This window comes from Porites lutea, chromosome 5 (genome assembly GCF_958299795.1).
Source record: "Porites lutea chromosome 5, jaPorLute2.1, whole genome shotgun sequence".
Taxonomy (NCBI): Eukaryota; Metazoa; Cnidaria; class Anthozoa; order Scleractinia; family Poritidae; genus Porites; species Porites lutea.
This window is the reverse complement of record NC_133205.1, coordinates 41,193,013-41,205,319: the sequence shown is the minus strand read 5'-3', so window position 1 is coordinate 41,205,319 and position 12,307 is coordinate 41,193,013. Positions and strand designations below refer to the sequence as shown.

Sequence of the window (12,307 nt, the reverse complement as noted above, 5' to 3'; positions counted from 1 at the left end):
GAAGCTGTAAGTTTGCCAGAAGCTGACGGTTCGTGGCCTCAAGTTACACTGTACACAGGATAACCTGAACGTAAAACCTGCGAACAGGTATTTTGTGGTGGAGTTTTTCAGCGAACCAACGCAGAAACCTAATGCCCATGCGTTCTTGAGTGCTTGAGCGGCGAAACACGAGAAACGGGGAACAGCAAAAACCCAACACAGGCTATTCGAAAGCTGTTTTTTTATTACATTAATTTTGTGCATTCGATTAATATTTACCGTGTAACGACTATAATTATATATTTTTTCATCAGGTATCCGAGTCGGCATTTGCGAGTTGTTTGGCAAGGTGAGGATATGTTCCCCACTTTATTTTTCTGCACTGCTGTTATTGGATGAAATGCTGAGACCATTCGGGTTTACATTGGCCCTTTCCACGATTCTCCCTGCTATCCTCCTTATCCTCCCTCCCCTTGCCTCATATCTTTTCTTCACAGGCTGACAGTGCATGTGACGAGTGAAAGAGTACTGAGCGCATTTACACGATGGCGTCATTTTACTACTACGACCAGAATCCTTCAGGGTTTTGCTTTCTTGTGCAAATTAGAGCCTTTTTTTATTGAAACCTCACTGGATTACCAAATTTAAATATGAAAGGAAAAACGGACTGAATTTTGGTCGAAGTAGTAAAAAAGACGTCATCGTGCAAATGGCCTATTTAATGGTTTGCTAAAATTGTTTTGTTCATCGAATGTTAAAAAACTGTTTGGAAATTCAGTTCCGAAGTTTAGTTTTACGATGATTACATGATAAGGGACACACATTTCATTGAAGACAAAAAACTCCATAGTGTAGTCACTCTATATTTGCCTCAACTAGCGCTTTCGTTATTTGACTTGCTCCGCTCTGATACATATTTTTTGACCGGTTTTTTTTCTTTCTAGACACAACAGTTATATTCAAGAGTGCACCGGTCACCTGGAGCCCACATATCATGCCTCCATTCACGATCTTCGCTTGCTGTTACAGCGGTTTGCTTTTGAGAAGTCGTTTAGCGAAGACACTGGTGGCGGGGGTCGAGACTCGAACATCAAATTTGTTCCCTACGCAATGCACATGATCCTCTACGTACTGAACACGTAAGATTTGCAAATCTGCCCTCACCGATACAAGATTAAGACATCTTAGGGACCGTGGATAGTGTCTCTTTTTTCAAGGGTACTCGTTTTGACTGTAGAGTCTTTAAAACACACACACCACTTACTAGGCCATTCATCACCTGAGCGTGTAGTGTACTTTCAATCCTAGTGATATCGTGTAGCTGTCCTAAATGGTAGATTTGGCAGATTTTCAGTGCCTAGGTATTAAAGAGCTTAAGCAACGAAGACGGCGACGGCAACGAGAAAAACGAAAAAGTAATTTTACGTTTAGATTAGCAAACTATGACAACAACAATCCACGCCAATCACGAGTTTTGAACATTTCCTTGCAGCCGTTGTACGACTACGACGTGAAACTTCCTTGTTTCATGGGGGAAGTGAACACAGGAGAAAGACTTTTTTTTCTTCTTTCCGAACTTAAATACAGTCATTTAGAGTTCAACTCCAGTAAAATAGGCCAACATTTGACAAATTGAATGAGGTGGAATAACGGCAATGAAGTGTGAAACGCGTATTGACTTCCTAAGTGACGTTTTCGCAGTTGTCGCCTTCGCGGTTGTTGAAATTCTCTGTTGGCTCAGCTTTTCTTTCCTTGAAGTAAACTTTCGCTAGTGTATGAGTGATCCGCTGAAAAATCGTTTCGTCTTGATGCATGGAAACGATAGAAGGCGAGTACTGATTTTTAACTTTTACGTCAAAGAACTGTGTCATCTTTCTTTGTAGAACAAGGCAGGTGAGTCGGGAAGAGAAAACCCTCAAGTCGTTCTTGGATATGTCTCCTGACAAATGGGTTGAAGCATCGTACGAGGTATGCTGGATCTTAAACGTTGACACTCAAAAGATGGATGATGTTATCTACTGGATAAATCGCTATCCACTGCAGGGTAACGCGGCTGATTTCCCTAATACTTATCCACTGGCTGGTGATTTATCCGATGAAAAACGCTATCCAACGTTTGAACAATAATGGCCAGACCCATTTCGTTTTAAAGATTTTCACCCTCGCTATGTAATTGTTAAACAACTATTCAAATATTTTTCTGCTCATTTTGTCGCACTGAAACCAAGCAATACTTTCCTCATCGTACAAAAAGTTTTCAACCCACTGACTTGATAACGGAATGAATTGCTTTGTTGTTTTCCAGGTTGACAGTCCATTATTCTTGACAGTTCTATCGCTGTTTGTTTACTCCTTGGAGCAATGGAATCAATCAAAGATCACTTACCTTAAAAGGCTTGTGGTCACTGCGCATGCTCGACATCTCTCACCAACTGGAACATCCAAGTACGACTATCCTTAATTTAATTTTAATCAGTGATCCCGTTTTACGAATTCAGAGCGCAAACAAACCTTCCGAATGAACTGTAACGCTGATTAGTCACACTGTAGAAATAAGGACGCTATGATATGAATTAATGTAACTGTGACAAGTTAGAAAAAGATACAAAATATTATACGCCCTTGAAATGTTAAGTAATGTCTTTGGGAGCCTATTTTCTTTATTTTTCTGGATTTCTTTTTCATGAAACTGTGCACTTACAGCTAATGCTATTACGTACTAGATAAGTAATAAACTAGGCTTGCCACAAGTGGACCAATCGAATTTCACATTCACAGCAGACAGCGAGCGGAGTGAGCTTTTTTAGCCCTCTTCGCGGCTGAGTGAGGCGACGAAGTGGCGGGGCCAAATTAAGTAGGACGAAGGACATTTTTGAAGGTCTAGTAATACACCATTCATTGGTCCTATTTGTACACAGGATCTCGGATATGACCCCAGCTTTGTTCTCTGTTTACCGACCGTATATCATGTTCTTTGCGCTGATTGACAAGTTTCATCAGCTTTTGAAGGTAAGTGAGACTTGCTTCAGCTAGATGTGCTGACTCCATAAATATAACGTTCTGTCAACAAGTGGCGATCTCTTCCTGTACGTTCAAGCAATTGCAACTCATTTTATTTGGGTGAACTGTTGGCACCTGTTCAACAAGGCGATCATGTAACTTGTTTGAAGGATTGAAATCCAACCCCTGCGAATACACGTTGTATCTCTCGTTAGCGGATAGCTCTACTTGACAGAGGCACGTTTGAACTCTCTGCGTATGAGAAGCATTCCCCTGAAAACGGCCACCTTCGGTTGCGGAAACGTTTTCAGCTTTCCGAGAATATCGCTCAAGGGAACTTCGATTGTATCACTCAAAACTAAAGACAATATTATTGCCGAACCTTGGCACAATGACCACCAACCATTGGAGCAGAGGTAAATGGCCGTTGAGGAAGAGTCAAAACCAAATTGGGTCGAAATAATGTGGCCGTTTAGTTGTTGAAAGAGACAGCTATTATTAGAGGTTCGAGTGATCAAGATAGATGCTTGCAAATGCCTTATGTATTCGTTAGTTTAAGATACATTGCGATGTTTTTAGCGATAATTATTACCTCCTCTTTTGTTCCACAGAAAAATCTGCCAGCGGATAACAGTGCCTGCCCGCAAGGTATGCTGGAGTACATCCGAAACAATGACGAGACGGTGTTGAAGGGTTGTGACAAGGTATGAATTGAAAGAAAATGAACGATCATACTCTTATTCTCTAAACCTGCTAAACTTATGTAGAGAGAGGGACTCGTAGGAAAGGTTTTTTTTTTTTTTTTACGCGTGGCTATCGCTTGTAAGAAGATGTTACTACTCAAGTATAAAGGTTTTCCTTTTACCACGGATTAGAGGGGACTATATCAAAATTCAGGCCACCAAAGTTGTGTTTTTGCTAAGTCACTAAACACGATTCCAGTGTTTTACTTTATCAGTGCATGAATGATTCACATGTATGAATAACTATACACCCAACAAATCATGCAAATGCTTCTGATTACAGCAAAGTCATAAATGTTTTGTTTTCTTCGATAGGTTCTGTCTTTTTACCAAACAGATCTGTTGCCTTCAGAATCGGCTGCTGAGTTGTTTGATGTGGCAGGTTAGTGCTATGTGATTCTTGTTCTTGTTGAACCTGCTATGTCCTTAGGGGCTATTCACATGATGCCTGAATGACTTTCATTCTGGAACGAATTCATTCCATCTCCATGTATTTCTCTGTATTTGTTTATATGATACCGTAGCGACATTTAGTTATCGTTTAAGTCATTACGGTTTTCAATCCGAATGAAATTCTCGTTCTGGTATGAAGTTTCATTCTGGTGTCCTGTAAACTGAAAACAAACTTCGTTCCGGTTTGAAAATCGCAAATCCGCGTGCGGTTTGGCGCGAGTGGCGCATGCTTATTTGGTCTGCCGCGAAAACCACCTGGCCGAGAACGCCTTAAACTGAGCTAGTACGAACTTCATTCTGAAACAAAACTCATTCTGGTACTATATAAACAGCCCCTCTTAGTATAATTCATTGGAATTCGTCCAAAGAAGAAAGTTTGTTTTGGCCAAACATTGAAAACAAGAAATAACAAACCAAACTGAAAATGAGATAGTGTAGACAAATCCGTTCAAAAAACTATGCTATTATTTGTAGCAAGGTGACGGTTGTTATACTTTGGTATGTAGGTAAAACGATGAACCTTTATATTTAAAAGTCTTGTACTTATAAACGCAGGCCAGAACATCGCTGTATGTAAACAGCATTTGCCCGCCATTAATGTGTTGGTTCTTCCTTGCACCTAACGGTTTTTCTCTGGTTAGTCTGGTTTTTCCTTCACCCTGTCTCTGTCAAATTCCAATTCGATCTGCGACGCACGAACGCTTTGTAGGTGCTTCGTGGTAAGTGAGTAAAGTCATATTATATTAGAGTTCACCGGCGGGGATTGAACACCCTGGGCGGTATCTTACTTGGAAAGCAATGGTGGTCTCTACATCACCACACTGGCATTGTAACCGTGAATGTCGTCATCTCACAGTGGGGATAGAGCGTCCAGAGGACTCGGCCGATCATGTGTTGAAATCCTGTCATGAAATAATGAACATTACGCATTTCTCAGACTGTTTCTTACAGCGTCACTTAATACCGCCTACTAACGAGTCAATTATTTTTAGGTATATTCTTGGGTAACACCTTTTTTTCTTTGCAGGGTTACTGTCTGATGTTCCAGATCCAGACAGTTTTATTTCCGAGACCCTGGCCTTACTTCCTAAGTGAAATATTGCTTCCACAGAAAAACGCCTCTTGTTTTCACAAAGCCGTAAACTTATGGACGTTAAAACTAACAAATCTTGGTAAAACCGCCTGAAGAATGTCTCAGTATTTGTATTCACGCAAACATGATTTTAAACTAAACTGATGTTATGAAAGAAATCGCAATAAAATAGCGTGAAAGTAATGTGTTTCCCTGCTCTCTGGAATATGATTTCCTTTGTTATTGTCCCCAGCTGACAATCTCATTTGCTTGGAAGCTCAAGCAACGACGACGGCAGAGAAAACGTCAAAAAGGCACTAGTGATTTAATAAGCAAAACAACGACGTTGTAGTGCGTCACACTGTTTGGTACATTACTTTGCCGTCACTGCGCGACTATGAAGATGGTACTAAATCACCTTAAAAGAAAGTTTATATCTCTTCATACAAGATAATGGGCTGACTTCGTTCTTTTGAGCTATCAAGGAGAACCAACTTCTGCTGAATCCCAAACTGTCCTATTTGAGAGCCCTAAGATATCGGCAAAAGTTGGTTATTTCCCCTTATCCCCCACTGGAAAGCAACTAACTTTATCTCGCGCAGCAAAAAGACCTTGCTGTATTTTTGGACAATGCCTTGACAGTCAATGGGCATATACAAAGCGTCATCTTGTGGGTACGCTTGGAACAAATTCACAGAGTGTAACATTGTTTTGATCGACAAACGTTAATTAGCTTAGCTTAGTAAGCCTCTAACTGCTCCACCTTCTGGATCAACCCAACTGAAACCTACCTTAAGAAGGTCGGGATTGTTCGGAATGTCGCTAGTAGGATTGTTTCCGGGGCCAAGATGTACGATTACATAACATCTATACTAGTAATAATTGCAAATTAAGGGAGTGCATTTGATGGTGGTGGCGGGGGGGGGGGGGGGGCGGCGGTGGTGAGTGGCAGTCGTAAGGGAGTGAAGAACGTGATGAGCTTGTAAGACTGAGAAATCAAAATCAAACACTTTTATCAATATGAATATCAGCAGCTGTCTTTATCAGTGGTATTGTTTATCCTCCCACGTTACAATTCGTTACTATTTCATTATTCCTTAAAAATGCAACAGCGTCCTGTATTTTTTACATTTACTTGGCTTAACCTCTAGGTAAAGTACATGTAGGTAACAGCACGTCAAACACTATGATCCTCAAGATATTCTTTTGCACTCTAGGATGGTCAATAAAATTGGCTAAAAATTGGGTTACAGAAAATTAAAGTTATCTGAAAGCGTCTTGTATGACTTCAAACCCTTGTTGCGTGACACTGCGCTAACCTCTGGGGCCTGTTGTTAGTACTACTCAAAATCGTAAACGTCGATAAAACGGCTTCCAAATGGCTCTAGAAGCAAAGAGACAGTAAATAACAAAACAAAACCACGAGGTGAGTCATTTTTATTTCTATTTTTGTTAAAAAATGGAATTTAGGACGTATTTTGCTTATTTTCATACTTTCTCTTAACAAGTCAGTCTAACGAACTCTAACAGAGTCTTGGCCGCCTGTGCTGAAAGTAGGTGTTTTAACTTAATTGCATTTTTTCGACAACTACCACATTTCAATGAAAGGTATCCTTAAACAAGTTTTAACGATCACTGAAAAAATAACATTAAAATTGCTTCAGGGTTTTGCCATGTTTCGAGGATTTTGAGACTATCTTCGCATTTTTATAAAAAACCAATCTTTCGGTCAATTTCTGGTTACGCTCGTTGTTTTTCTCGGTGACAAAGAGCTGATCTTCCTTTTGCTGTTTGTAACAATGATTTCTCAAGCCTATAACTAATAAGTAAGTTTGGATCCCACCGAAACCTTAAAACGGAATCCATCAGGAAATTGAGTAATTTTTAACTTTCAGTGGACAAAAACGTTGTACCAGAATAATTTAAAGCATATTGCACTCTTTTTTACATTTTTCAAGGGCTAAAGATGTAATTAGTCATCTGTATTAACACCAGAGAAAATTTCTCATGGGAGCTCGAGAGAATGAATGTCAAATTTTACAAAATTACATCTTAAACAAGAAATTTTTTAGAATTTTACCTGTGTTTTCACAATTCTTGTGAAATTTGACATTAAGTTCCTCGGGCACCAATGAGAAAATTTCTTTGGTGTTATTACAGATGACTAATCACACCCTTAGCCCTTGAAAAAATGTGATATTGTTTACATTATTCTGGTACTGAAAATTAAAATTACTCAATTTCCTGGTGGATTATGTCCTTTACAAGAGCCTATGACATTTTCCGGTACCCGCCTTAGCCTCGCTTTTGCGCAAAAACAAGCACTCGCCCTAGGCCGCCCGGGAGTAGTGAAAGTGAAGGTGAATGTATTTGTGCGGTGGTTGCTTGATCATTAGAAATCTTGGACGATTCTCGGAAAAAGCCAGATAACACTGGCCTCCTGAATTCAAGAACACATTTTCTTATTAGGTAAGTTTATAGTCTTCTCTAAAAATTCATTTCTTGTTCAGAATGGTAGTCTATCGTACTTTTAGTACAAATCTCCATGCAATCTCGAATTCCGAATGAAGCGCAAAATGTATAACTTTTTATCTTCACGAGTAATTTATGTTCCTCCGACGGTTGTATAACGTTTTATCTCCACAAGTAATTTATGTTTCTCCGACGGCTGTATTACAGGATAATTTTCTTATTTTTTGATTCCAGTTCGTGGAGCACTAAGGTAGAGGATACGTGTATCACGGGAGGCTCGAGCTCGAAACTTCGATCCTTGATCCGCGACTGAAAATTATTATCTCGTCGAATATCTTACCTGAATCACAACGTAACGAGCTGAAATACTCCGTGAAGACAGCTTTCATGTTCCTCTCGATAATCGTGAAGTGACAAGTCGCAAACTTAAGTATTAAGCTTGTAATTCGCAAAAAGGTGACCGTGCTCGATGGTCCTTGGTCCGGGACTCAGTAAACAGCACGACAAGTACGTGAGAATGCGATAGTTTCCCTACGGTCCCTGCGCAAACGTAATTTTCACAATATTTTATGTACGTTTTATATTCTTGATTCAATTATCCTATAAATTAATACTCAGCGCTCAACGTAGGTAAACATAAGAATACAGCGCCTTTTCACACTATTAAAATATAAATACAGAGAATAAGTTCAGTGCGGTCGAAAATAAAAACTCTGTACATGTATTCGAGATATCAAGAAAACAGAACTTGTAAACATGAATAAGGAATATTTTTAACACATTCCTTTTATCAATCAAAAGGTTTCATTTATTTTGCGAAATATTATTACACCAAAGTCATAGGTCGCGGACCAAGGACCACTACGCGAAATATGGCGATATTTTTCAAGAGTCGATAAAACAAGAATTCAAAGTCTACAGCAAATTTGCTTCCAACGGCAGAAAAAGTTTTATCTGAAAACCTGTCCCGCAAAAAGGCACAGCTTCCCGTTGCGTTTTATTTATTCGCAAGCCAAGTAAACATGACCACGTAATTTACGGTGCCGCAAGAGTACAAACTTCAAGAAAGACAAATGAACCTACCGGTCAACAAACTTGAATTTCGCGTCTTCAGCAACAGCAGGAAAGCCGAAACCTCGCCATATGAAAGAAGGCTAATCAATAAATCAGGCAACGCATTCATTTTTTTCCCGTATTTTTTTCCGGACGAAATATTTCATCATGTTCGAAGTCTCGCACCAACTGGACCTCGCGGACCAAGGATCACATACTGTACTTTTGTTTTTTTTTAATAGCTAAGCTAAAGTCGCGATGAAAGTTGTTGTACAAGGGTTACTAAACTGTCCTGCGAAGAAAATTTCGTCTTGCCATTGTTTCATGACATAAATATACTTAATTTTTTTAATGCGTTGAGCTCGAAAAGACGATGCAGCTGATATATGATCAGCATCAACCTTTGCCTTGTATTATCTATCCCTAATCGAAGAGCCACCAAATCGTCGATCTAACCAGTGAATATTTACCTCCTCTTGAGTCTCCTTGTTACGTTATTTAATTTCAAGCTCAGAATATCGGCCTTTCCTATACGATAAGGTGTCTTTGAGTTCACCTCCAAATAATCATTTCAATTCTGCTGGTGTATGCATGGCAGGCTGGATTTTCTCCCGGCGTAGTGAATCGAACGTACGGTAATCGAACCCAATAAAACTCCAATCATTCGATTGGGTTCAGTAATCAAACTTAATCGAATTCACCCCAAAATTTTGCCAGTCGAACACTTAAACAATCGAACATAATTGAACACTGCAACAATCAAACATAATTTATAAACAGTTTCAACTGGTTTCAAACAAGGCCTCAAATAAGTTATGTATTAGCTTCAATTTCAAACACGAGTAACGCAAAGATGTCACAGAAGGAGCGGAGGAGCTAATAATATAAACCTTGCTTATTCAATCATTAAAAATGCTCTTCCAGTGAGCCGTTTACATAGTAAGTTTTAAGAGAAACTACACTAATGCTAAAAATATATCTATATATTAAGAAAACTATCCAAAAATTAATTATACACAAAAATTAACCAAATATATACATTATACAATATATAACTAAAGTAAGTTCTATCACAATTCCCTCAAGGCACGTCGCCATCCCTTGCTCCTCAAGGAATGGCGACACTTTGGAAATTTTCAACTCGTCTGGGAAATACCCACACCTTATGGATAGGTAAATTATATGGGTGAGAGAAGGCACGATTTCAGGACATGCTTCTTTTAAAAGCCTTGCAGACGCAGACGCTATTCAGCGCTGACGCGTTCCCTCGTCCGAGCTGATGCGTCCATTGCGTCAGTTTCGCGTCTGCGTTGTTCGCTTAGTTTTGGCGTGCACTGTACCATCCAGGCCCGTAGCCTTGTCGACTTGAAGGGAACTCACTGACCGATGGACAACACCGCAGTGAGGCTCCCTCAGCGTAAAACTAGAATCTGATAGCGGTATGTAGTCCTCGAAACAAACACTAGTTTTGGAAATATTATCGGCTAACGTAGGCCCAGTGGTAAATTTTGTTGGTAACTTTCTGCCCAACATTGAATTCACTCCTTGTTAATATCCCCTAGATTTGTTTCGAAATACCTTTTATAGTAGTTAGTTTTTGCTTTGCTGATATTAGCATTTACGTTGTTTCGAGCAATCTTATACTCAGTCCAATGCGCATCTGAATTGTTGATAATTGCAGCCCTTTTCATTTTGTCCCTCTCAAACCACCTTTTTATCTCTGGTGTTAGCCAGGGAGCAGAATTATTTCTTACTTTCCTTTTACGCTTTGGTGCATGGAAGCCACATATTTCTAAAAACAGACGTGACCAAATTTCCCAGGCACGATTTGGATTATCTTCCCGATGAACTAGATGCCAAGTTGCTAGGTTAAGGTCAGCGTGGAATTAATTAGCATCAAAATTCCTAAATTCTCGTGACTCCACAATCTTTGGTTTCCCTTTGGGAATACAAAATCTTCTAACTCCGTAGATAAGAGAATGGTCACTTATTCCGATTTGACAGACCCCAGAATGCGTAAAAATTCCCTTGTTATTTGTTAGGAATCAATCAATAGTAGTCGCAGATGTTTCAGTGATTCGGGTATGCACAGTCATAAGCTGGTGGTGTTGGTGAAGGCTTAGGTTGCAAATTTCCAGAAAATTGGCATTTGCAAATTTTTCGCTGCCCGGGGGCCGGGCATTTGCCGGGGCTATTCCCGAGCTTTTGACACGGCGCGGTTTCCCATCAGAATATAACCACACAAAGGATATTACTGGAAAAAAGCAGATTGGCTTATCGATCAAGGACAGGGGGTTGTAAAGGCATGTTCTCATTTTTATGCATGCATTTATTCATTGCTTATCAAGCCAGAATTACATAGCGAAACTCGGGAGCTATCGACGTGAATCAACGTTTTTTGGCTAGTGAATCAAATTTCTGTTGATATTATTTGAAGAACATCCTGTCATATTTATAACCTATTCATAACATATAACTTTACAGCGCTCTATTAATTTTAATGTCAATAATTTTATATCAATACTAAAACCAAAATCTGGTGCCTGTCGTCGCGGCGTGAAGTCTTAATCAGAATCCTTGCGCTATTACAAAGGAAGACGTTACTTGAAACAAAAAATCGCACATTAAAATGTTTAAAATGGCACTATTCGACTGTGCAATTACTGAAAAATGTTGCAGTGGTGACGGAGGACGGGGCATTTGCCCTCTTTTTTCGTCCCCACCCCGGGGGATTTGACAGCTCGAGTCCCCACCCCCGGGAATTTGCCATCCATAGTAAAAAAATGCTAGTGCCCGGGAATCAGTCCGGGGGGGAGCCCCCTGGGCGCAGCTGGAATTGACTGATGCATAACGAGTGTCTTTTGGTCCATAACTTTCAAAACAGCTGCTCAACAGAATGTCGCTGATAACTCGTAACGCAAACGAGTATCAAAGTATGACTATACAACAAATGTCACAAAATCTACCTAAGCGGTCCCTTCGGGATTTTCTGTTTTACGTCATCCTAACCGTCTCTTACTTGCGGGCGCAAACGATAGAAACGTCAACATTACCCAACGATTCCATGCGGCCCCTGTTTAAGCAAATCGAGACTTTTTCTGGCATACTGACTGTATATTTCAACTGTAAGTACTATTATAACAAAAGCAATCAGTATGCTTTAAACCATAGTAAACTTAAATTATGCCGTGACAAAGAAATCCACAATTAATCTATTCTTTACTTAAGTCAAGTACAAAACTACCCATTTGTTCTCATTAGTATAAGTACCAATTAAAACCAAACTACCAGCGCGAAATTCTGGCCAGGCTTGAAGATTAGGAAATGGACGCGGATAGTGGAATAATTGCTGGAGGGGGGGGGGGGGGGGATTGTACTTAATTGAAACGTAGAGGCGATACTCTGATAGGTAAGATTCAGATTGTAAGATCTCTCATTATACTGAAACTTCTAAGTAAGGTGGCTTTGATCTGTCAGTACCTGAAGACCAAGTAAAAAGGAATTAGCATAATTATATATTTTAATAAATAGGAAA

At 39.7% G+C, this 12,307-nt stretch overlaps 1 protein-coding gene across 1 annotated transcript in view; it reads left to right on the top strand.

The window, feature by feature from the left end:
- LOC140937721 (E3 ubiquitin-protein ligase UBR4-like) overlaps positions 1-5,451 on the top strand; it is a 74,520-nt gene extending 69,069 nt beyond the window's left edge. The window contains exons 102-109 of the mRNA XM_073387287.1: positions 294-328; positions 924-1,118; positions 1,863-1,947; positions 2,285-2,424; positions 2,898-2,988; positions 3,591-3,683; positions 4,038-4,104; positions 5,203-5,451. Of these exons, the coding sequence (XP_073243388.1) occupies positions 294-328; positions 924-1,118; positions 1,863-1,947; positions 2,285-2,424; positions 2,898-2,988; positions 3,591-3,683; positions 4,038-4,104; positions 5,203-5,270 (774 nt within the window). The 3' untranslated portion in view covers positions 5,271-5,451. The remainder of the gene's footprint in view (positions 1-293; positions 329-923; positions 1,119-1,862; positions 1,948-2,284; positions 2,425-2,897; positions 2,989-3,590; positions 3,684-4,037; positions 4,105-5,202) is intronic.
- The last annotated feature ends 6,856 nt before the right edge of the window (positions 5,452-12,307 follow it).